Source organism: Numida meleagris, chromosome 1 (assembly GCF_002078875.1).
Source record: "Numida meleagris isolate 19003 breed g44 Domestic line chromosome 1, NumMel1.0, whole genome shotgun sequence".
Classification (NCBI taxonomy): Eukaryota; Metazoa; Chordata; class Aves; order Galliformes; family Numididae; genus Numida; species Numida meleagris.
Window position 1 is genome coordinate 46,034,804 of NC_034409.1, and position 26,637 is coordinate 46,061,440.

Here is a 26,637-nt window from a genome sequence, read left to right on the forward strand (position 1 = left end):
GAGGAGGAGAAAGCGCGGCCGGGCGGCAGCCGGCGGGCAAGAGCAGACGCACGCGTGCGGCCGGACGAGCAGGGCCGCAGCCGGGAGACGGCTCACCTGGCGGCGCGGCAGCGGCTCCGGGGCTTTATTTGTCGGCGGCGGCTCCGGCTCCGGGGGTCAGAGTTCGTGGCCCCGCCCCGCCCCGCCGCGGCGGCTGCGCCTGCGCACGGCGAGGCTGGGAGGGGCGGGGGGCTCGGCCGGCCCCCAGCGGCCGGTAACGGCGCCCGAGGGGAGGGGCGGCCTTTGTTTGGTGGCGGGGCGCTGCGTTGCCGCTCGGGGGATGAATGCTCGCGGCATCTTCCGTAGAAAATAGGAAGGTGGCAGAGGTCTACCGAACGCGCGCAGCGTGCTCGCTTTTGGTTCTGGCAGCTCAGGGGGCTCCTCATGCTGAGGCGGGTAGATGGGCGACGCACTTCTGCTTGATGCGTTTTGAAACGTCTGCTGCATGGTGAAGCAGTACTTCATCGCAGTGTGAATGAGCATAGAATAGCATGGGTTGGAAGGGACTTTGAGGCTCTCCCTAGTTCCCATTACTGTAGGAGCTCAACCAGCAGCTTTGGAAGAGCCATCCCCAGGCAGTGATGGCAGCAAAAGGTAGTTTTATGTCAGCACTGCTTGGGAAGGCAGCAGGTGGCCTCCATGCTGGAGAGGGCTTCCAGACATCATAGAATCATAGAATGGTTTGGCTTGGAAGGCACCTCACAGATCAAGTTCCAGCCCCTGTGCCACAGGCAGGGTTGCCAACCGCTCCATGAAGCACTAGATCAGGTTGCTCAGGGCCCCACCCAACCTGCCCTTGAACAGAGGTTGTGGGGCATCCACAACCTCTCTGGGCAGCTTGTTCCAGCACCTCACCACTCTCTCAGTGAAAAACTTTCCCATCTAATCTAAATCTTCTTTACTTTAAAACCATTCCCCCTTGTCCTATCACGATCTACCCACGTAAAAAGTTGATTTCCCTCATGTTTATAATCTCCCTTTAAATACTGGAAGGCAGTAATGCGCTCTCCCTGCAGCCATCTCCAGGCTGGACAAGCCCAGCTCCTTCGGCCTGTCTTCAGAGGAGAGGTGCTCCAGCCCTCTGAGCATCTTTGAGGCCCTACTCTGGGCCCTCTCCAAAAGCTCCACGGCCCCAGATCTGGATGCAGTACTCCAGATGAGGCTTCACAATGGCGGAGTAGAGGGGGACAGTCCCCTCCCTCTCCCTGCTGGCCACCCCTCTTCTGATGCAGCCCAGGATACCATTGGCATTCCAGGCTGCAAGCCCACACTGCTGGCTCCTCCTAAGTTTTTCCATCTACCTGGACCCCTAAGTCCTTCTCAGCAGGGCTGCTCTCAAGGAGTTCTTCTCCCAGTTAGTATACATTCCTGGAATTACCTTGACCTGAGTGCAAAACCTTGTGCTTTGCTTTGTTGAGCCTCATTATGTTTATCAAGGTCCCTCTGGATGGCATTCCTTCCTTCTGCTGTATCAACTGTATCACTCAGCTCAGTGCCATCAGCAGACTTGTCCCTACATTCTTTTGGACCAGAGTTATAAAAAAGTACAAGTGATTTTTATATTGACATGAATAAAATCACTCGCTCTTGTCAGCTCCTTTACTGCGCCTCCTGCCACGGCCCCACAGCTGCAGCATATCTCACCGCCCCAGCTCGAGATCACTTAATTCAATATTTACAAGCATCCCATTTTGCTTATTGATCAAACACATTCCCAAAAGCGAAATGCAAATAGGCACGATGAAAAAACTCTAAATTTGAGCAATTAACTGGCTCAGCATTTCCTGAAAGTGTGGAATGACAGAATATATGTCATGTATAATGCTCATCGCTTCCCACGCAAGCCTGACCTGCACACCCACTTTCTAAATGAAGGAGCTTGCACCAAAGCTCATTTTGTACAAGTACTCTGATATTCTCCATGGAGCAGAACTGTCCCTGTAACCAATGATAAATGTTTTGACTTTTTTAGCAAGTGACCCAATTCACGCCTTGTTCTGTATTACCAAAGCATGTCCACGTAGCTGTGTCAGCAAGGATTGTAAGACACATCCCTATCAAAAACACATGTAGAAGCAAAATCCTTTTCATGCTGTTATTGCAAGTTACCAAAAAACCACTTTCAGACTTCTGTCGGGGAAGTACAAGCAGCAGCAGAACTAACCTGGCAGACAAATCGCTCCCATACAGGCCCTGCTGAAATCCTTATGCCAACAGAAACTGTGGTTCAAGAGTTCTTAAACAGACACAGCAGAACTGGATTTTGCTGAAGGATTTATTAATGTAACAGCCTTCATTTGACCTTCCGTAGGTGCAACTCTCTTAATTCTTTAGGATGGTTGTTCTGTGGGATGCTTTCTTTGCCAGCGGTATGTCTGTAACAACGTGCTGAAGAATTGATTTAAATAAATGAGCTCGAATATCGTGACCACATCATGAACTCACGAAGGTGTGGGCTTTCAGAGGGGCCGTGGAAGGGGGACCAGGAAGAAAAGAGTGAGAAATAGCGAGAAGCAGCTAAGGAAGGATAGCAGGACGCAAAGATGGAAATAATCTTCATGGCAAATACATTCTTTAGCGAGTGGATGCAATGTGTTGGCTGACAGGAGCATGCCCATTTAAGACTACCGTGTCAGGCTGTCAGATCCAGCAATGGGCTGTCAGTCTGTGCACACAACCTACCTTTCAGTCTTTTTTCTGGTGGTAAGGGCAAAACATAGTGCAGACTTTAATACAGATGTGCAAGGTAATGACAGCCAATTTTGTTGGAAAGCAGCGAATAAAGGAATTAGGTAACACACAAAAACCTGAAAATATTTCAGAAACAAAACACAGACTCAGCTAATGTGAATTTGTTTATACAAAAATGATACATATACACAGGAATATTTACAACAACTTTGAGCTGTTTTCATTTACAAAATAAAGATTCTATTCTTTCATTTAGACAGCACAGTTATGACTACTCCAAATAAAAACATACTTAGATGGTACATACAGGGGATGGCAGTTATGGCAAACAAATGCACTGAACGTGTCTTTCCAAACATCTCTTTCCATTATGATGTAACATACATAATTTGGTAATCAACTTTCACACACAAAAGATATCTAGTAAAATATGTTCCACGGTTGCTCTGCTATCCATTTGTTTCAAGTCCTTTGGGGATAAAAGAAAGTTTTAAGTCAAAGATTTCTTAAAGGCAATTCATTATCGGGCCTTTCATTTATCCAAGAATAAAGATCCTAGAACTAATCTCCAATGCTAATGTTTAACTCATTCACTACTAATCAGTCTTAAATTAACTGTAGATGCATATAAGAAGAGGTAGCCAGGTGTTTAAAAACTGCTGGTCTTGTTTAGTGAATATGCTGATGTAAGAGTGGAATCTAGATGTGACATTACTTATGATGGCAGTGAACCAAAATGGGAGGCAAGGTGGAGAAACAGACTAACAGACTAAAAAGAAACCGCCTGAGAATGTTACAAAAACCTATGTTGTGGGCTCTCCACATGATACAACGCACTAGTGCTGGAGAAAGAGGAAAAGAAATATTCAAACATGCTCATAAAGACAATTTCATTTATTTCACACGTAATTAGACAGCAATATGTGCACTGCGGCTTTAAGGCTCTGTTTAAACCTGTTTCTGTCACAGACTATTTGTTGATGAATCAACTGTTTCTGGAAGAAGTCCTCTGACTTCTGCGGAACTGCTGAACTATTTTCTCACTGCACCTAGTCACTGAGAGGTAGTTTGTTGCCACATGAGGCAGAACTCAGGCACCCTACTCCGCCTGTGTTATGACTTTTATTGCTCCGTTTCAGTTTTGCAGCAAGGAAATCAATATTAGAGCGTAAATTAAAACTGAATAAAACTTGCTTCTAGCCAAATTTCTTATTGTTTGCCATTTCCCGGCTTTCCATCTGAGTTGGTGTGCAGTCCATATAAAAACATTAAGCAGCTCTTCCCCTGGATAACATCAGCTGGAACAGCTACATCACATCTATGTTACACTGGTATCAGATTTATTTTGGGTACGGTAAAAGCTATGTCTGAAATCACCCTGAAGAGACATGCAGATAGCTTACTTGGCTTCAGTCACCTGATGGTTTTGAGACACTAAGTAAAAGCCCTTTATATATAAAAAGAAAATTTATTTATCATATTTGCATAAAAAAGTGATTAAAAGCTTTGTTCCAGCTCCCACTGAATTTCAAACATTATCTGGTCAAATCTCTAGCACTCACCAGAGAAGCCAAATCTACAGCCTTAAATCCCTGATTCAGAAAGGTACTCTACTTGAAGTCAGTAAAACTCCTCATATGCTTAAGCATTAGGTTTCGAAGCCCGCTATGAACTTAATAGAAGCTCTGGAAAATAGATCTCTCCAGAGCTGTCTGTGTTATTATCTTAGACCTGATCTTGAGGTATTTGAGGGCATACGGATTTTGGTTCACATTTTCATTCTTGGCCTTTCTGGGATGATCAATGTTCTCTCATCATTTTCTTTCCTTTGTGAGGCCTTAATACAGCAATCAATGTGGATTAAAACTATTAATTTGAAAGTTAATCGCTCTTAATCCTGCTTCCGCAACTAGCTTGAGAGGACAACTGAAGTTGAGTAGAGAGGACTACTGAACGATGTTGCATACAGTATAATTAACTGGCTACATGTGCATTGCTTTTGACATAAAAATGGCTTCCTATAATGTGGTTTTCATAGTTCTAGTTCCATTTATGCTATTACAGTGTTAACAATTTTTCAAAAACTTAAGTAGAATAAATGCACCAGAATCATCAGCAAGTATTTTCCAATGAGGTATACTGACAATTTTCTTAAAGGAAAAAGAAAAAAACAACCAAAGTGTTTTTTTAAAGTGTCAAACAGAACAAATCATAGTGTAAACAACAAGTATTTCAAATAATTGTATACACTTTCATGCCATCTGCACTAAAAAAGCTGTGTTTTCTTGGTATGGCAATTCCAGTTTAAATATAACATTTAAATATACAACAGTTTTAAGTTTTTGGGAGAAGGGCTGCATATATGCGTTTAGTGTTCTCTGAACAATAGTTTACACAGTCTTTCATACTGCATACAGAAGTCATTTGACGCAGTTTTGAAACAAACAATGCAAAAAATGTATTTTTAGTAAAAAATTACTGCTTTAAACTACTGGTGGAAAAAAGAAAACATATCCTGAACTTGTTTGAAAGTAACTCATTTAGTCTCTTTGGTATCTGTAGGACTGTAAAAGCTCTAGCGCTTTATCTCTGTACTTGCAAAATCTGTTTTGAAATATTTTCCACTTTTCTCTTTTTTCATACTTGTAATTGCTTCTGTCGTACATAATTTGTTGTACTGTTTTAATTGGTACGCAAGAGTTCAACTGCTATTCAAGGAAAGGAACTGCGTTCTCATACAATTCTCATACAGAAGTTTACGTAACCAACAAAGATCCAAAATCTTTAAAATTCCTATTCTGATCTGTTCCTGCTAAATTGCAAGCTGTGTATCAGCAACTGAAGGCCTATACGCCAACCATGACAAATTACACAATTGCAATAGATTTATTGCTGTTGTTTTTTTAAATAGAAGCACAGACTTGAAGAATACGTTGACCAGCCCACCTGCCATTCTGCAGACAAGGGCACTTTAGGCCTCAATGCAGACGTCACAAACAATTTTGACCATCAAAGTAAACACTGGAATTTAATAAATAACACATTTTGTATCGACACAGAAATACACACAATTCTTTAAAAAAATATTACCTGACACTAAAAATGCAACAACTCCTAATGCTGACAAATATACAGGTTTGCGTAGGTTGATGGAAGAATTCAATTTCTTTGAACAGTTTTCTGTACTCTGGTTTACCATCATCCTTGGACATTTTTGCTTTAGACTTGCTGACACTGCTATAGTACGGTGCCTTCCTGAAAAGCTTCTATCCACCTATTGGAAAACAAAACACTGTTAGGGAATTGCAGGTAAAACTGCAGATTACACTGCCCGCTCCCTACAGACTGACACAAGTAGCACTGTACTTCCATTACCAGTTGTTCTGTTAGTGCAGATGCCAAAAATCTATCCAATGAGTCAAAACATATGAAGCTTGCTAAAAATGTATTAAGTATTAGTACGAGGCCAGATTATATATATATATATATGTATTTTTTTTTCCAGACTCAAGTTACATCATAAAGAAAAAAAGCTGGAAATGCCAGGGTTGCATCAACTTTAATAGTATCTCTGTATACCCTTTTTTAAAAAACAACAATATACCCTTCTCTGATTTCACAGCAGCTATGGCCCAGGATAAATGAGGACACTACCAGAGCTGAGGCAGCTGTCTGCATAGCCCAGGCCCACTGTTTTTGCCACTGGTACAAGGACATTAGAGAAGGACTGCTGAGGCTGAAGGAGGAAGCCACAGGGAACATCATATTTAAGTGAATGCCAATATCACAAACTACTATCCCTTACTTTTTAGGGCTTGCTGTATTTTTCACTGTCATTCGTTCATTAAAAATAACTACAGTGCTCTAGGGAACAAAAATACAACAAATTCACACACATTTTCAGCATTGACCATACTGCTGGACTAAAAAAATTCAAAGCTCAGCAACAGTAAACATCTGTTAAAACTTAGAAAAATACATCAGATATTTCTTGGCCCTAAGAGGGAAAAACAATGTACACTAAAGAAAACAAGCCAACAGAACATGCTTTGTTTTTCAATTTTAATGCTATCAAAGCAGGATTTATCTTGCAAGTTCCACACAAATCTATTTAGGATATTAAATACTTGGAGAAAGCTAGCAATTTAATGTACTTAATATTATTCCTAGCCTCATTAAAACAGAGAACGTTCAATTCCAACTTTTCCTGCCGATTACAAAAGCCACTGTCTGAACTGGAAAGCAAAGCTACTGGATGCTTTGGGTTTATTTTCTTTTTTTGTTTTGTTTTATATAGTACCAACGAGGACACATTTGTGTGTTTCCACTTAATGGGAAGGAAACATTTGCAAGACAACATATGCCCCCAAAAAGCTAATAAAGACTTTGTATACAGAGAAGTGTCATTAAGGATGTTCCCTCCTGTTCAGAATTACCCACTGTCACAGGTACTTTGTTTTTTAGAATACCCCTATTTACACAAAACTCTACCAACATCCATTTGAATGTTTAAGTATTAATAATGAACTAGTTCACCAATGAAATCTATTTTATAAACACAAAATTCATTTGGGAAAACTTCATTGAAATCCTTCAAATAAATGTATTACTTGCATGGTCACTTCTGGTTTACTCCATGAGTCACGCAGCAAATTGTGTTGGTTTTGTTTTGGTTTTGCTGGTTAAGGACCACATTTCTAGGTTGTTGTATATAAAATCAACACAATGCATAAACCGATAAGTGCAACTCTAAATCCAGACATGACAGCAGGACTTAAAGCAGTTTTGTGTGAATGCTTTGAATTCAGACTTTTCATTTGAGTATATTAAACGTGCTTATATGCTTGTGCATAGCTGCATACACGCTTCAAGCTTCTGTACCTTACTTTTTAGGTTTCCCTTTTTTTTAGTGCATATATTCCTATAAAATAAATCACACATATAGTTGGAAATAAAATGACAACAGGGCCAGGTCAGTTAGATTTTAGAACACATTTTGTAGATTTCTAGAAAGAAAAGATTCAATTTCCACTTGAGTGGACACTGTAGAGAGATGATGGAATAGGCTATGAAAAAGATTTTTTTATTTTAGTTTAGATTTTTCCATTCTCCTACATTTATTCTTCTGCAAAGGATGGTCTGCTTCTTCATTTAAAGAAAAACAGAAACAAAAACAAGGTTTTTCCCAATTCCACTTGGTTTTAATTGCTTTTCCGAAGCCCTAATGAAACCAGAACCTGAATTTAAGTTATTTATTTTAAAACTTTATTTATTCAATATGTACCTTTTGTACATATGCTTAATGCATGAATATTAACATGTATGATTTATGAAATGTTTATTCCTAGAAAAACTAACAGGAATGAATTCAAATAGTTTCTTACTTTTGAGCTGAATGGGGATCATCTGCTTTGAATATGTAAAATAAAGTGTTTTTGTGCAGTAAATGGAACACTCTAGACTCTGAGTTTTCATCTCTGACTTCACTGACTGTGAATCCCAGTAAAGGCTGGCTCTCTAGTGCTGCCACATCCTATTTCATAGGAGAAAAAATGAACAAGACAAAATTAGAGCAGGTAGGATATATTAAAAATGCATTTAGACTACATTCATGCACTATACCATTGCAGCAGATTATGCAACAAGCAAGCTGTTAAAATACTCATGCACAAAATGCTCTGCTTTTTTTTCTTTTCTTAATCATGTCCATGCATCCATTGAGGAACAGGAAAACAACAGATTTATGTCGACTTCAATGCTTCTGTTCTTCTTTTTTTTTTCTGATAACACTAGCCTTGTCTTGCACTGTATAGTCTCACTATAATGCCTGGTAAGGACCTCTTATATCAGAAAACCAGCTCCTGTCTGGCAGCAGACAGAATGTCCATCTAGCCCAGTACACACTCCAACAACCTCACTAATGTCTTAAGAGGGACACGGGATGCTAGTAGTTGCACTGAATACACTAAGAGGAGGAGCTATGGATGTAGATGATGCTCTCAAGTACTGAAGTTGCACTCTAAATGCTTTTGATGGCTAAATGTATTTTACTTTATGTTGCTGAAAATTAAAAGGATGGAAAAAACAAATTGCTGAGCGCTTGAAAGTGGGATGGCAATACCTTCAATAGATGCTTGATGTATTTTGCTCTTGAAACTTGTAATCAAGCTAGCACATGTGATAAAAAAACTAAAAATGAGCTCCTCCAGCTCTACAATACATTCATATATGTTGCTAAGCATTATGTGTTAAAACCACAGTACACTCAGCACACACTGAGATTATTCTTCACTGCAGTAGGATTAAACATTCTAAATAAACAAGCAAGTGCCATTAGACAAGATGCATTTCTTATTTTCTACTGCAGCACAGTATATATATATATACTGTATATACAGGTAATTCCTGGCTGGACTACACAATCTGAGGATAAATCAAGGGATTTAGTTTCCTCATTTTCCATGCATCCGAAGTACCTTATGAAACTACAAAACAAGATATTTCCAGATGCTTTTATCATGTTGGTTTTATCATGTTGGCTTTGCCACCACACTTGAGTGATGCATCAAAACAGACCCATCCCCTGCCCCCTGTGTATTCAACTGACTCAGAACATACCTGCAATGGTGTGCAGTGCGGAGGTACTCAAAGCTGAAGTCTAGAGTCAGAAACATCACAGCTGTGTCTATATTATGGTACCAAGCTCACCGGGCCATTTCAAAATAGAATACTGCAATCTGATCAGTTACTATGAGGTGATCTAACTTTACAGCTTGTTTCTAGATCATAAAAATCAACAGATGCTACAAATATGGTATTATCATTGACCATTTGATTTCTGATATGTCGTCTCTTACCTCACTAGCAGCATATGTGTATAGCACCTTGTTTTTTATAACAAACCATAGGTGCTTCCATGGTTTCTTACTGCCCTTAGATCTGTGTAAGTAGCCACTCATTGTAGAGTCTTCTGTATTTGCTGAAACCTGAAATGAGACGATGCCCCCAGGAGTATGTAAGTGTTAATCCAGGTTTTTGCTGTACAGCTTTTTTAATAACAGATCTCCAGAACGGTGTTCTGTCAAAGACAGAAATTTTCATCTCAAGTTAGCGTTGATAATTAACCCAGATGGCTGAAAGAAAAACTACTTTGTCTGCCTATCCAGTCTGGAAGAGAGACTTATGCAGTCACTAAGAACTTCATTTGTATGCAGTAGGCCAGGAGAGGACTCAAACACTGAGGCCCACATACATCTGGAGAACACACATTCCTGTATAAAAAGGCAAAATTACTTCCTCCTGTTCCCAAGACCCCCAGTGTATGCAGGCAGAGTTGAGCTCTTTCTTTTCTAATCGTAAACCAGTGGATGAGTTGGTGTGGGAGTTCCTTGAAACACAGGGAAGCAAGAAGCAAATTACAATTCCAGACTGTATGAAACAGTCTCACAGGCTCTTAATGCAGTTTATACACTGCTCCACAGTTCAGGTTCCTGCCTATGTAAAACCAAGGCCCAAACCACTGTTACAGGTGAATTGTGACTTCTGATTCTAAAGAAGACAGATAAAATATGGAATTATTTCTCACTGTTAAAATTGATGATATAATTATGCTCGGTCAATAAAGCACTTACTTCTTTGAGGGCTGCAGGAATTTTTTTCTGCTTTCTTCCAGAGGGAATACTATGTAATACTGTAGACAAGGCACTTGATGGAGATTTATGGTTGACTGGGGATCCAGTCTTAGGAGTGCATTGGTTATCTGAAATGCATAGGATGGACATATTGCTTTCACGTCATAGATGACTAAACAGAAGCAATGATTCCTGGACTTTTTACTAAAAAGCAGCTGGTATTTTTATTCTGATTACAGTATTATCATCACCACCATGAGCTAGAATTCCCAAAGTCACACTCAGGAAAAAATATAATTTTTTAAAATAAATAAATAAATAAATTTTAAACCAAACAGATTGGTCTTGTTTGTTTTCAAAGTCTGTTTTGTTGATGAAAAACTACCTTTACCCACATCCAGAGTAAAAATTCAAGTCTTAAAAACCACACCGAGTTTTCAGAAATGTCCTTTGCAGCTCAGTCTGTTTTATCTCTGTTCCCCAGCTCTGTCCTCCAGTTCCCTCCATCTGATATCTTCTCTGCTTTTTGCAGCATGGATGCTGCAGGGTTTCTCTTCCAGCATTATGCTACCACACGCACACATGCTTCTAGATCATTCCCATCTCCAGAGTATCCACTGAGTTTTCTTCCACTGTGCTACACAGTTCCTTCAGTTATTTTGGAAGACTTCTGCAACACTTCACTCCTATACAACTCCCTTTTTCTATGGCCATGCACCACTAGTTTCCAGCTCAGCCTGGAAGGCAGAGGGCTACCCTAAGCTTCACTGACTCCCCTTTCTTGAGATGTCCCTGAACTGGGTGAGGCTTTTAATGAGCGGAGCAGAAAAGTAATTGGATTGCCAGCTATACTGCACCTGCTCTGCAGCTCTTTTTCCAGCTAGAAGCAAATGCCATTGCCTGCAGCATAGCAGCCCCTACTGTCCAATGCGTAGACCTGCATCCAGCCCTGGCAATCCACCTGCCCTAACTTCACAGGCTCCCATTGCCGCTCTGAGGAATGTGGATGCTGCTGTGGATGCTGCTTCCTTCATCCCCGTGACAACTGCCACTCCCAGCATGCTGGAAGCCGTGGCTTGATTATTTTACTAGGGTATCACTGTTTTCCTCGGATACCCTACAGAGTTTGTGTTGACCTGGAGCCTCTGCTAGAGGGATGGGCAATGAACAGTTTCAGTCCCTGCTTGTGCCTCATTTGTGTATCCTATACTGTAGTCTTTGGAAAGAATTCAGAGCAAGGCTTGTGGGATGGGATTGGATCCTCACCTCACCTAGAACTTCAGCTATCTCAGCAGCTTCTATGGCAAATATGAAGTCTACAGGCATTCAAGTTACAGAGGATAGAAGTATATACAAACTCACTGAGGGGAGGCCACAATAAGTTGCAAGGACTTCAGTGTGCACTTGTATCCTGTAGTAAATTAAAAGTAGTGTAACACAAGTTACCTCAAAGAGAAAGGAAGACTCAATGTATTGCAAATTCACTTCCTAGCTTACTCCACAGAAATGTGTTTGGGCTCCTGTAATCTCAGCTGCCTATAGCTTTCCAGGCACTAGCAGAATTAGGCATCTGAACCCAGCTGTAACAATGAGGTACACATAATGATAGTAAAGAGCACAGAGGTAAGACAGTTAGTGCACGTTTTCTTTACCTTGTTTTTGTAGCTCTCTGAAGCAATGATCACATACTCTTGCTGGCTGATTTTTCATATAGTCTAAACCATGTTTATTTGATGAACAAGCTTGACAGACAATCTGGAAACAAACAGAAGCATGATTGTATATGATACACACCTGTAAATCAACAAATGCTCAAAGATGTTTAGTTCAGTATTATTAAGAACTGAACCTCAAAAAGGCACTATTTTGCACTGAAAATGGTTTAAGACCTTGGCTTGTCCTCGTGTTCAACATACTGCTCTTCTCTCCTCTAAATAATAATTGAAAAAAAATCCACTCAGTTACATGAGTTCATTATAGAATCGTTTGAGTTGGAAGGGACCTCTGAAGGTCATCTAGTCCAACTCCCCTACAATAAACAGGGACACCAACAGCTCATCAGGCTGCTCAGAGCCCTGTCCAGCCTGACCTGGAATGTTTCCAGGGATGGGGCATCCACCACATCTCTGGGCAACCTGATCCAGTGCTCATCATAAAAACCTTTTTCCTTATACGCAATCTAAACCTTCCCTCCCCTCTTTTAGTTTGAAACCATTTCCCCTTGTCCTATCACAACAGACCCTGCTAAAGAGTCTGTCCCCTTCTTTCCTACAGACCCCTAATAAGCTATTGTTAATAATTACTGAGAAGTGAATTCAGCTTACTGCATTACTAAACCATTATATTCAGAAAGTTTTAAAGGAATAACTAAAAGTAGTCATTGCTCTCTTGAGACTTTAACACAGATGTCTCAATCGCATTGAATTCCATATTCACATTTGGTTAACACAAGAAAAGAAACATTCTTTAGATACATCTGCATTTCATACCAGTTAAATACAGAATAAATTTGTTACTAAATTTAGAAAACAAATTTTTATTTATCCTACAAATTAGTGAGGAAGATATTTTGAACATTTCAGCTAACATTCTTGGTTTGACCTATGCAATTGCAGAAGCAGGAGACAAACATAAATATCCCAAAATGCAAACCAAGAAACATACCAGATTTATTGGTCTGTCTCAACATCGTACACTAAAAAAATAGGCTGGTTTTGATCCATACAATTGTTCCCTAAAACAGTTGCTGCGGTGCAATCAGGCTCTGCCTGTATTTACCACACAAGGAATCCAAATAATTAAAAGAAAAGGTAATTAGAAAATTGTCCAACCTTTCCACATGCCCTGCAGTGATGCCTTCTCCACGTCAACGTGAACTCACTTGTACAGATCATACACATAGTGGCTCTAGTATCAGGAATCCAGATAGGAGCCTTTGATCCTAGTGGGCTAGCTTCTTCCTGTTTCTCAGTATCTGCCTAGGAGAACATAGGTAGAATACATACATTCAGTGATGAAAAATAACACAAGTACTTATCAGCGATCATAGGTTAACTCTCATAATGTTGGAAAGACTTCTCTGATAAACTGCCATGGCCTTAACGTCACCTACTATTTCACCAGTGACCACTGTAATGCAAATGTGAAGACAGAGCAGTATTTAATTAGTCCAAAAAGGCTGTGTGACTACCAAGCTTTACCAGCCTATTTATATCAACAGCTGCTATGTTTTAAAATATTCCCTGGTTATCCTTCTGTTTTCAGGATTACAGAAAGAACTGAGAAGGCTGGTTTGGGTTTTTTGGAAGTAGGCAATTTTAAATTTCTGAAGTAGATAATGTCATGAAACATCATTCTGTTCTATCATCACCTATTCTCTTATCAATTACTGTTCTGTTTTGTTATTCATCATGGGAAGCCTCTTGCGTCTCTAGATAGCTGCAAAGAAACTTATTATTTAAAAAGGAAACAAAACGGGCTACTATAATAGTGTGATATACCTCTTCAAGACTTTTGCTAGGATTAAATGTGATTCTCTTTTTTGTATAGTCTTCAATTGACCTGGAGATAGCTTCTAACCATTCATCTCTTTCTGTAGCAGAACTGTTGGGGTAAAAAAAAAAAAATCAATTTATTATTGACATTTAAAACAAAGAAGTGAGTGTTGTTTAGAATTCCATTAGCTTTATTACATATTGATTTAACTCTCTTACAGTTTCCAGACCCCAGTTCCTATGAAAACTAGTACTACTTTTATATATATATTATATATAAAAATATATAAGCTGACTGCACAGTGCCAGTTATTTCTGTAATAATGAAAAACAATTCTGTGTCTGTTGTTATAACGTGGATTCCTTTTCTCCTTTTCTTCCTCCCAAAATAGCCTGTGATTGCTTCAAGGTTTGTACATCATTTCTTTCTCCTCTTCCTCCATGTACCCATGAACTGCTTGGGTACCACTCATGTAAATGGAGCTCCCAGAACACACGCACAGGGCCTTCATCTTAAGAAGGAATCTGAAATGTCAGCAAGTGTTTTAAGTGTTTTCCCCCTTTCCGTCTCATGGTGCAGTCTGTTATACCTAGCCCTGTGAAACCTCAAACTTCTGCCCAAAAAATGCAGTTTCTTCTCCATCCCTATATTCCTGACTGTTTGCTCCTATAGAGTCTTCACAAAAGAATTATGCCGCTTCAATTTTATTTTTTTTTCAAAATTTTCCATAGGATTAGCCAACCCAGAGAGAGAAACAATCCTCTGATGAGCAAAGCTCAGCTTACTTTTTGGCCACTAGGATTCACTTTCTCCTTTGTGTCAGAACATACATACACATGGCTGCACAGTGGGCTTTAAGTGCAGTAAACTGGACCAGGAAACCAATTCATACTGAAGCAAGCTCTTCCTCAGGATCAATTTACTGCCTGGGCTCATCGTGCAGCTGAGCAATTGCCTGTGCCAGCACAAAGGAGAGGGGGCCCAGGGGAGGAGGGAGCAGTCTGGCAGTGGAGGAGCTGGACTGCTTGCTTAAGATGCAACGGCAGCTTAGAAAGGGCTTCTGACATTTAAATGAGAAGTGTCTACCAACCATGTATTTTATTCCTCACTTCTTAAATAGTATCGCATATACATATATATATATATTTTTTTTTTTTTTAAGCAAGAAATTGAACAGAATGCACACAAGAAAGGAGAGTTAGGGAAGAGGATAGCAACTATTCAGGTGTGTGACATTAATTTTTATTATTTAATGGCTATTGTAGGTGAATTTGGAAGCTTTGATTCTTTATATTTTGAGCCAAGGTTTTGCCTTGCATGAAATTGGGTACTATATAGAATCAGAGAGGACAAATCTCATAAGGTAAATGCAGGAGAAGCCTGTGAGGCACAGGGGAAAACATGATTGAGTGCACACAGCAACAAAATCAGAACAAAAGGAGAGGAAATAAGATAGAAGCAAGGGCAAAGCAATGCATTATTGTCTGCCCTAATATCTCACTCTGGGTGGAACATTTTGTTCAGTGTATTTACCCTTGCTTCCTCATCTGCTAAGAAGGATGTAGCATTAGCTACATAATATTCGTAACTCCAATCAATTCCTCTGGCTTTTCCAAAATCTGGTTACATTATTGAGGTTCTCAAAACTATATTAAATAAAGTTGGTTCAGTGTTGCAGATTAAGCATTCCCCAGCCATATGGGGACCATTACAGATGGGGCTTCATGGCTTAGGTCCTAACCTTTTCCTTGGGAGCATGCACTTGGTAGGCCTGCTGGCACTAGGCAGGCCTGCTGGCACTAGGCCTTCAGGGCTGTTTACAGTCCTCCAGAACTTGAGAGCAAAGGCGGTTCCATCAGGAATTGGGCTGATGTCACAGCAGCAGCACAGGGCAGCGTTCCTCCTGCCGTCCCTCCCGGCCACACAGCACTGCCACCTCCCTTGCTGCAGTTCCAGCAGTGGTTGCATCCTTCCTAAAGCTGCCTTGTTCACTACAATTGCACAGTTTTAGTAATTTTACCCACCTCTTCATGTTTAAAACCTTAGCTAATAAAAAAGCAGAACACTTAAACAGACTGCAGAGGCCCAGCCATTGCTGTTTCTGGCAGACGTGTGTGAGGATCAGACATTGCAGCTGCTCCACGCGGCCAAGCTGTGAGGGATCACAGGAGGGCCCCCAGGAGGACACCCCCATTGTTTCCAGGCTCAGAGCCCTCGGGCTCCTCTCACAGCTGTGCCAGTCCTGCATGAGCAGCCCTTCCGTCAGGGGAGGACCCAGCCCTGGCTGCCTGTGCTGGCTGTCAGCTCGCCCCGCTAGGGAGGCAGGGCTGGCTGGCCTCACAGCATGCCAGACTGGCACTGCTCTTGTTTTCAGGACCTACACTTCTGCTCTGTGCTGTATCTTGCAGATACGCTTGTTGTTGTTTTTTGTTGTTGTTGTTGTTTGATTCTTTGTCTTTATTAAGAGATTTCTAGCACTACGCTGCATTGTACCATGTAAAATAATCCACATTCCTACAGACAACCCAAGAAAGCTGAAACTTCAACCCAGACTAGATAAAGCAGAATGCTAGTGCAGTCAGCAAAATAAAAATCTGAAGCAAGAAAGACTCTTGTTTGAGCATTAATCTGTGCTTCTGTCATTAACTGGCTTAGATTTTATTACTAGCAATTTTTCACTAGCTTCATGGCTCCCCTCCCCTGACTCTGCCCCTAGAGTTATTTTGAAGTCTATTCTTTGGTGTACACTTGGCATCATGCTTATTATCTGAAAAAAACACAGAAGATACGTTTGTCTCTGATATCTGTAAGATTAATTTAAATCGTTTTGTAATAGATTTTTACTACATAGGAACCACGAAGCTGTTGCAACGAGGAATCAAATGGAAGATGTAGTCTGTATTAACAAGATACCAATTCTCTACACACTTGTGCTATTTATCTTAAGAGCAGTGTCATAAACATACGCAAACAGTTATTGGTAATAGTATTGTTTCCACAACAAACCCAGGCCTTGTTTACAGGCAAATAACAACCCAAAGTCCTCATTCACACCTGGATCTCCCAGCACCTCTTTCATCCCAAGCAAATGCAACCTCTGTGTCATGGCTGTGTAACTTTGGGCTCTTGCACATAGAGTTTCCAATAAATATAAAAATAACAAAAATGAATGCTCTCCAAATGTGAGGTAGACAACATAAAGAAGAAAGAGCTATTCAAAGCAGTTTTAGTTGGCAACATGAGGGTAATTTCAGTGATTTCAAGGACAAGAGATAAGCCTGTCACAAATGGCACCCAGTGTGTTAGAATGTTACAGGTTTTACCTCACGCGTCAACATGTACTTCAGAGAAGTTACTTTTAATCTACCATTTAATCAGCTCCTCAAAAAGAAGAGGCTAACCTCTTCTGTAAAAAATATGCATTTCAAGATGATCATCTTTTCACAAGATCCAATTAAGCCTTCTACGTTACTTTTTACATTACAAACATCTTTATGTATTTGTGCAAAGCCTAGTGACCAAGGCACCTAGGCAGATCAGAGCTGCTCATGTAACAGCGGTGCAGAACTATAAACAGTTAAATGCATCTTTGTTCAAAAGAATCATAAGAAAAATTTATAAAAATGTGTTGGGAAATGCATCAATACTTCTTTCAAGCCTATTGTTATTTATAACTACTGCTCAGACACAACTGAGCTGCTTCCTCTCACTACTCTGACAAGGCTAACCTTGGTTTACCCCCCAGCTAGAGATACTGCTATCTCTAAGCAGACATCCTAATGTCAGTATTTACAAGGTCACAAAGAAAGCAGCAGTCTACCCCTGCTCAGCTTTGCTAAATCAAAGAGAAAACATGTCTTTTTTCATTGCTATCAGCGCTGTCACCAGTGACAGACTGTATCAAACTCCAAACACAGTGAAAACAACAATCCACAAAAGCAGGTCTTTGTGAGAGGCAGCTCACTGAAGGTAGGCCAGAACCGCTCCAGTTTAATGGCTGCTACATGGAGAACTTATTTATCTGGTAAGAACAAGCTCCATTCCCGTACTTCCTGTCATTTCTGTAATTTCATGTCCCATTCAGCACTTCACTGAGATCCATTTCTTGCCTGAATTACACTGTTATTTTAGCTAGATGACCAGAATGATGCCTTACAATTTTTACCAGTTAACAGAAATGTCAAAGCGTATTGTTATGCCTCATATCCTGTCCTACTAATACACTGACACAGAATATCAGTAACACTGGAAGAAAAAAGAATACAGACAAGCAAAGCCTAAACTGAAGTGAATTTTAATTCTTTTTCATCACAAAGAAATGCAGTGAGAGGAAAATATTTCAATTTACTTAAAAGTTTTTGAAGGTGCAGCAAAGCTGAAAAGGAAGAAAAATCAAAGAGTTTTGTTCAATCTGATTAATAGTTAGCTCTCTTGAGGACAGCAGAATCCCTACTAGCCGTAGAGCCTCAAGCCCAAATTGCTCAAACACCAGCCACATTTATTACAGACTTTGTGATTCCATCTGTTACTTTACAACAGGGAATCTTCCTTACAGGTCAGAGTGGGCTGTATTATAGACTACAAATTCACGCAGTATCTGTAAAACTACAAGTGAGTGTCCTTTCTGCCAGCTCATTAAAAAAAGACTAAATATTCAAAATCAGTTTTTAAATGTGAACAAAAGCAAATTAGAACAAAGCCCATTTTATTTCTAGAAATCCATCTGTCAGTCCCTCTATCCTGCAGTAACACTAGCCAGAAGTAACTTTCCATTATGTAAGTGTGAAACAAGCTGTAAAGAGCTTAGGTAAAAAGCTTTTGAGGCCTGTTTGAAATCACATACTTTTAAAATCATTATGAATTCGTGAGACTCACCTTGCTGAAAGAATGAAGGATCTCTCTACACTTTCTATGTTCAGTTCATTCTGATAAGCTTCCTGGGATGGCTTTTTAACCTTCAGTTGAGAGAGAAAAGTTTACAATCAAACTGACACGGTACTTTCATGCTGCTTTATTTTTATTTATTAGAAAGTCTCATATTTTTACCGCAGAAGGGGCAGATCTCACAGGGATGAGACTGTACAACATCCTAAGTGCCAAGGTGCAGTAAGATTACAGAGAGCCCACCATTTTTTTTCACTGTGGCACCATAGGAACACTGGAGATTACTAAGGAATTAAGCTCAGGGGCTGCCAGACACCTCCCGCTGTGCTTCAGTATTCCCAGGCCCAGCATTTTGTAAGCTTCTCCTGCAACTATGCAAAAAAGCACACTGCAGGACAACACACAGGCCACTGGTGTGCTCTAGATGGGCATCTGTCCGATAACCCCATGGGCTGGATCTCTGGTGATTCTTCTGAGATACCAAGTTTCAAACACACAAGATTTTAAGAGTGTTTCTGAGCCACGGTGAGACATCTGCTGGCAGAAGAGGGGCTGCGGCTCTCCCTGTGAAAGCTCAGGCCTGGGAGCCAGATCTGTGTTCTAGCTGGACTCAGTGCTCATTTCTGACAGAACTAGAGACGAGACACTTGATTCCTGAGGCAATGTTTTGTTGATCCCACTGTCATGCCAGAGACCATGTCAATATAAGGCATACATGCTCCTTGCCACTACCTACAGGGGTTCGGGGCTTAACTTTGACACTTTTCACAAAGACTCAGAAACAAAAGCCATATCTTTCCTCCAAGTTAGCAGATCTCTATAAACCCTGGCGATTTGACCACCAGAATGTTATCAGGAAAAGGTGCCTAATCTCTGGGTGCCACCAAGAAAAAGCATTTACAAAGCAAAAGACAGGCAGTTTAAACAGATTATAATACAAAAAAAAAAAAAAAAAAGGAGGCAGACGACTTCTGAGTAGGCCAGCACTGGATGAAATACAGGTAAGATGATCCTGTGACAACACAGCTGTTTAGGAAAACATGAGACAGTACCCCAACAGACAGTATTATGCAAGAAACGTTATGCCTGTAGAACTGCTCTGCAATACAAGCATCTTTATTATCTCTTTCCAACAATAAATACAGCTGCCTTTTGAAAATTTGAAGACCTGAGTTTAAATACATTTAGAGAAAGACTTATTTTAGCAAATGACTCACCTTCATTCCAGCCAATGATAGCATGTTGTTGAGTTTGTACATCCCTGACTGAACTGGAGTAGTATACAACAGGGCATCATTAAACTGTAAAGCAGAAGCAATATTAATGACTAAAGACTGTTTAGAGACTGATAATTTCAGATGCATTTTACAGAAAGTACAAAGCACTGAGATCAGCTGTCCAGGAGAGCATCTTCTACATCTTATTATTCCACTTAGAACTCAAGAGACATTTTCTTGCATAAATTCAGATAACAATAGGTGACTATTTATATCCTTCCTTGTGTAAATGTACATTTGGCAATGAGTAAACAGTGCACAGATGTCAAAGAACAGGCTCTTAGAACAAAAATGTTTCTCATGTACACAACTATACTGCATAACAAACTATTTTAAAGGTATAACAGAATTAACCCTTGAAACAATGTAACACATTCCAGAAACTAAGCAATGGCAGAATTAAAATTACCAATTTATGATTACATGGACAAGTTTGTCCCTATTAATTTTACCAGTTCAAATGTGCATCTACTGTTTAGTTGATGTTCTACCAGACTTGGCTTCATTTGATACACTCACTGCTCAGCTGTCAGATGTTTTAATTCCTGTGTTGTTCAACACATGGGTCCAGGCTTCATTTACTAAACATAAACACACATCTGGAGACTGAACTGTCTCAAGAGTTTTTGCTGTGAGACTCTTCGCAACATAACCAAAGGTTTCAAGAGCCTACACAACATGATCAATGAAAATCACTGCCCAATATATCAGTCCTCTGTACGCTACAAAGTCATCTCCAGAGTATAGGATAGGCACTTCCAAGCTTAGAATTCAAACTCCATGACCACCTAGGGAAATATTTGTTCTGCAGTAACTGAAAGCAAGATTTCAGGCAAGTCCTTGAGCCAATAAGTTCACAAACTACACACAACAACAGTTGTTTTAGTGTCTAAATAGAGGAGAGAAACAAAAGATTTAACTGGAAACAGAAACTTCAGAGACGCACAAAAGTTCCAAAACAAAACAGCAGCAGGACAGGAAGAGAAGCCGGCACTTCACTTCCAGCTCAGCGCTCCACTTGGGAGGCAAGCGGAGGAGGGAGGGAAGGGTGCAATAGCAGCAGCTGAGCTGTAGGTTTTACAATCTGGTACAAGTGGGATGGAGTAATTGTTTTAGTGTTTCAGATGTCTTCCCATAAAACTGCTCAAATTTTACACAAACATTGCTCAAAACTGTTATTTTTTATTGAGAAGTTGTTTCCTATTAAAATGTTAACTGCATGTGCAACAGATGATCTCTCTAAACTAGACTGAGCAAGTACAACAGCAACAAATGGTCATTTCTCCCCCTCCCTGAAGTTACTACTTCTTCATATTTGTGCTGCAGTATTTCAACCACTCAAAATTACACTGACGTTAGGCACACAGCAATATACACACCATCTTACCAGAAAAAACATTCGTGGCTGCATGACCTTCCGAGACAGCTTCATCAGCGTTCCTTCTTTCAGAAAGATCTAGCAAATTAAAACAAGCAATTCAAAACTCAGTTTTTCAAGGCACAAGCTGTATAAATGAGCTAATACATTCCTTCTTTCTTTTTTTTTCTTCCTTTTTTTTAATTATTACACCTGAAATGCTGTGGACGTTTTGTGATTCATGGTTTCCCTCCTCAGAAAGGCTGTTCATTCGTAAATCTCCCTAAAAGCTAGAGGGATTGAGTGGCAGCATTGATTTTCCATGCTGCATTTGAAACTATGACAAATAAAAGCTTGAGGAAAAATACTGCCTGCAAGATCAGGCAGAGAATCATATTCTAAAAATTGTAAGTTTTATCAGATAAATGTTTTAAAAAAGAAAAGGAATAGAAAAGGAAAAGGGAAGAATTATACATATGGGGAGGCAGAATTCATTTGACTGTCAGCACCAAATAATTAAGTGTTGGATCATTTCTCTCCTCCATATGTGTCAGCTTCAGTACTGTGCTTGCATGTCACCCTGGAGGACCTACCCTTCCTGGCTGTACAATCTCATGGTGTCCATTTAGACTGTACTGAATCTGCATGAGTTTCTGAAAGTTATCCTACAGGGGAAAAAAAGGCAAAGAGATAAGTAATTGCCCTTGCACCCATGACTTTTTATTTATTTATTTTTCAGTAATAGAAAAGGCTTTAATCAACCAACTTCCCAAGTCAAAATACTTACCCCCTGCTTCATGATGTCATTGGCATGGTTTGCGACTTCTATGACAACAGCCAGAGCATCTGAAGAGTGAAGAAACAAAGTGTTATATAGACCAGTTAGCACTGGTATTATGGAAAGCCCAGGTAAAATCACAGAATCATTAGAGGAAAAGACCTCTAAGATCATCTAGTCCAACTGTCAACCCATCACCACCATGCCCGCTAACCATATCCCTAAAAAATATTCCCCTTCTACATTGTGGCAAGATTCAAGGACCTGACTGCACAGTCACTGCATTCAAGAGCACTTCCCATGGATCCCAGAGGCTTTGGATCATGCTTTAACAGGTGTGCCCTACCAAATTATTGCTTCAACTAAGAGTCACAACATCAGTCATTTCCTATAGCTAATAAAAGCCGTTTACAAGAAAAATTAATTTTTAGTTTCTCACACAAAGGATCGCTTCAATTTCAGTGTCTCTGCTTAGAGCAGAAACATTAACAACATTTTAACTGAGACTATATGGAGATTAATTAAGCTTTTTTCCATTTTACAAAACTGCCTCCAGTGCCAGTCATGGGAGGCTACTTGGAAAAATTATCCAAATTCTTGTGATTTCTTTCTTCTGCCTTTAGTTTTGTGGCACTTCAAGGTAACAGTATAAAGCTCAAGCTTCTATATTTCAGACTGGAAGAAAAAAATCTCTGAAATAGAAGAGTTATGAAGACAAGAGGGATTTTATTAAGCACTGATATTTAATAACTAGCAACTCTGCTGAAATACGCACTTAGGTGTAACTGCAAAAAAAGGGTTTATATAAAAGGATTATGTAAGTTACTGAACAGCAACTCTGTATATTACACAGAACCCATTTAAGGATCTTATCCAAAAACCTGTAGTTGATTTACGTAGGAAAAATAAACCTCATTTAATTGAAAGCTAGCATAAATAAAATGTCATTTAGCACTTTCTGAGTAACTGAAGTGCAGCTAAACACTCAAAACATTAAGACTGCTTAAAAGCACTCAGAGAAGCCTACCAAACCAGTTAAAACCAAAGCCTTGAGCTGTTGTAGGTGTTTTGTTTTTTAAGATACCATTACAGTATTAGCACTTTAGACTGTATATACTTCCTTATTGATGAGTTCACATTCAGAAAGAAAGCACATTAAAAGATACAGATTTCTGAACCGAAGGATTCAGAAAGTCATGAAGCCATACATGAAACCAAACCAAGGTGTGAACAAAAATCTCCTCCTAAGTCAATCTAAGGAGAATTTTATTCAAGAGGTTCATGAAATAAAGCAATATGAGTACAGGATTTAAACTGTGAAAACACACAGCACATAATAAGCATTTGATCAAAATTTCAGTTTAGATATAGCCATCGTGATGTGAACTGAGCCTGCTGAAAAACAGCTGGTGGTCTTCTACTAGGAAATTCTGGAGCTGCTCCAGCCAAAACACTCTCCAGCTGGAAGAAAATGAAGTTAAGGGAAATTTAACTAAACTCATGAAGACAGGAATGAGTACCTGATTCTTTTTTTGTTATACTTTCCTTCATCTATCAGCTATTCTGTCTATCAAAAACTTTCAATTGCACTCATTGACTTAAAAAGACTGAATAATGTTACAAAAAATTGGCTGGTTATTGAAGAGGAACTTCCAAGATCTCAGGGCTACTTACAGAGCCAAGACTCTAAACAAATCTAAACAACAAAACAAAATAATCTATAGCATCAGAAAGTCCCCAAACAAACTGCTTTTTGGAAGGGAAGAACATTCCACTTCCTATGTCACTTAGCTGGAGTAATGTATTCAAACAAAGGTCATCAGGAAGAATTGTGTTGTTTTTTTTCCAAAAATGCTAATCATATCCAAACCTTTATCTTTTTTCTTCCTTTTTTTTCCCTAAATTGAATTAAACAACAAAACAAAGTCAAAAGGAACTTAATTACCACAAGAAAGATTTTACTGAGTAAAGATCAGATTTTCTTTTCTTAATCGGTTTCAAAGACTGACTATCAAACATGTCTGACACATAAAATTAACATTATCATTGTTACAACTAAGTTTCTGCTGTTATCTTCAGCGTATGCAGTGAGACAAAAATACTGTGGAGCGTACCACTATTAAAAACAACAACAACAAAAATCATGGAAGCTGGAGAAATCACAAGAAAATGTAACATAAAATATACTTCTTTAAAATTGTTCACTTTTTAAATGGTCAGTTGCTTACCACACAGTGCAAGCATTAGCTTGTTCACAACTATAAGAAGTGCAAGACAAACTTTTCTGACTCTGAAAGAGTCATTTAAAACATTTCTGGGATTATATTTTCAACACAGTCAAATAAACAAATATATCTAAATGTCTTAATAAATATTCATAAATTTTATGGCACTATACCAAGAGACATAGCTGTAAGAAAGAGAACTTGGCTCAGCACATCCAAGGCACTCACTCAGTGCATTCCCACCAGCTACATCTGTGCAGCCCTCCTGAAGGTAATGGGCTTGCACAGATGTCACTGAAGAGAACAAAATAAATGACAGGGGCTCATGCAAACGAAATGGAAACACTGACTACAAGCACTTCCAGTAGTGCTAAGCAGCACACGAGGCAGAAAGAAAACAGTATGAATGTGCACTGCATCACTACAGGCAAGTCAAAACCAGCTTCACCCTGAATTAGCATAAAACATGCAGACCTGTCCTCCACCACCAGCAGTTCCTTCTCATTTCCTCCTAACACCGTTCCCCCTAACATGCAAGTAAAAGTGTTTGTGTAGCTTGCAACAAGTCAACCTGGAGATCTCCTCAAGCTAAAAGGCTGACCTGGCCAGGGAGAGCAGCTGGGGGACCAGGCTGCCTATCATTAAATGTCAAGGGATACAAGGACTGTCTCTTGTAGTCGCACAGCCCAAAATTCCTGCTTAAGTTACTTGGGGAAATTCACTCTGGTTTCTTAGTTTGAAATCAGGGTTGAGCTGATACCACTGTAAGCTCCAAATATTTTTAAATGTAACTTTGCAATTTTTCAGTGCCTCTTCTCAGGAACTTAGAACTAAACAGAACACACTTCTACCTACTGGCTCAGTATTTTGCATGCATTTAAAATTCAGAAACTTTATCATATTTATAAAAGCTGTTATTTACTTAGAATAAAGAGACGTTTACCTTGAGTATCCCTATAATCTGCAGATTCTTCTAAAAGGTTCTTTAAATAATCTGTAAAAAATATCAGAGGTGTTTTTGTTAAAGAAATAAACAGCATCATAAAAGCAGTAAAACCCAACATTTTCCTAGCAATCTGCTTTTTAGGTGTACCTATGCCGCAAAGGTCTATTACTATATAACCTTTTGAATTTGACCAGGTAATAACATAAAGAAAACTAGCATTTCCACAATGAAAGTACAGAATGGTATCTTTCTCGGGGAAGAGAAGATTCCAGAAGCAGTGACCTTCTCAAAAGGGAAGTGGTATGTTGTAAATATTATTCTGGAACAAAACAAGCAGGTAGAAGACAAGTACATACTTGCAATCATTTACATTTAAGATGACACAAGGAAGTCTGAAGATTATAGATAATTGTTTGAGCCTTAACTTGTCTACAGGAGCTGAGAAAAAAGTAACCCAGTTCAGCAAATCTGATTATCATCACAATTTTTCAGTTAAAAAAAAAATTATAAGCCACCTCAGATGTTCACATAGGAATTGTTGGTTTTCGATTGTAAATTGAGTTCCTCAACCACAAGATGGCACCCTCAGTACACTCAGGACTTGGTAGTTTTTCCATCTACTTCACTCAGATAAAATTAACTCCAAATGTCTGACTACACGAGAGAACATCCCTCTTGAGATTCCATTCCCTGGTCTTGTGTCCAGTTCACCAAAAATTACGATATCCTGTCAAAGATGACTATATGTCCTCAGTACAGCTCTGAACTACTTAAATTTGAAAGAAACACAACTTTCAAAGGAAACTCCAAGGGAATACAGGTGTTAGACTGAAAATATCAACAAATACTAATTCATAATTATCTTTTAAATAAGTTACTCAGACTCCGGCTGATTTAAGAGAAAATTGATTGTATGTGATTTAGGAAATGTTCGATTTTAGCTTAGCAGCTATACAAATTTCATGTAGGAGCGAAAGAATTCAACTCCCAGATGTTTGCCCTACCCAGATTCATCCCTTCACTCAAGAAGGATCGGGAGCCAATTGTTCCTGCCTTCATAGGACATCTTGCTTCACGCATGCCCCTCAGAGAGCACTCAGAATATTGTAATCGTTTCCTTATGCAAAATAAGGGAATTATGAAATGTGTTTCTGCAGTAGAAATACCATGAAGAGTGTAAAACCTTGTCAGTTAATGAAAGCTTTGAGGAAAACAAAACTACAGGAAGAAAAATATTTGGCACTGAAGCTTTATTTTCTGGCAAAGACGTAAGGGAGGATCCAAGAGAAGCATGAAGAGCAGGTTGGGATGAAG

The 26,637-nt window shown here is 39.5% G+C and overlaps 2 protein-coding genes across 5 annotated transcripts in view; both read right to left on the reverse strand.

Moving 5' to 3' along the window:
- Positions 1–248, reverse strand: part of NR2C1 (nuclear receptor subfamily 2 group C member 1) — a 46,890-nt gene extending 46,642 nt beyond the window's left edge. For 2 of the 4 annotated variants that reach the window (XM_021388878.1, XM_021388675.1), the window contains exon 1: positions 97–248. The gene's annotated coding sequence lies outside the window, so the exon portion shown is untranslated. The remainder of the gene's footprint in view (positions 1–96) is intronic. The other 2 variants (XM_021388408.1, XM_021388552.1) reach the window with 2 other exon arrangements.
- Positions 2,882–26,637, reverse strand: part of FGD6 (FYVE, RhoGEF and PH domain containing 6) — a 69,602-nt gene continuing 45,846 nt past the window's right edge. The window contains exons 9-21 of the mRNA XM_021389059.1: positions 25,321–25,371; positions 22,162–22,220; positions 21,968–22,039; positions 21,405–21,473; positions 19,958–20,041; positions 18,732–18,811; positions 13,862–13,964; positions 13,193–13,339; positions 12,014–12,116; positions 10,362–10,489; positions 9,588–9,716; positions 8,115–8,263; positions 2,882–6,004 (exon numbers count right to left, since the gene is read on the reverse strand). Of these exons, the coding sequence (XP_021244734.1) occupies positions 5,968–6,004; positions 8,115–8,263; positions 9,588–9,716; positions 10,362–10,489; positions 12,014–12,116; positions 13,193–13,339; positions 13,862–13,964; positions 18,732–18,811; positions 19,958–20,041; positions 21,405–21,473; positions 21,968–22,039; positions 22,162–22,220; positions 25,321–25,371 (1,211 nt within the window). The 3' untranslated portion in view covers positions 2,882–5,967. The remainder of the gene's footprint in view (positions 6,005–8,114; positions 8,264–9,587; positions 9,717–10,361; positions 10,490–12,013; positions 12,117–13,192; positions 13,340–13,861; positions 13,965–18,731; positions 18,812–19,957; positions 20,042–21,404; positions 21,474–21,967; positions 22,040–22,161; positions 22,221–25,320; positions 25,372–26,637) is intronic.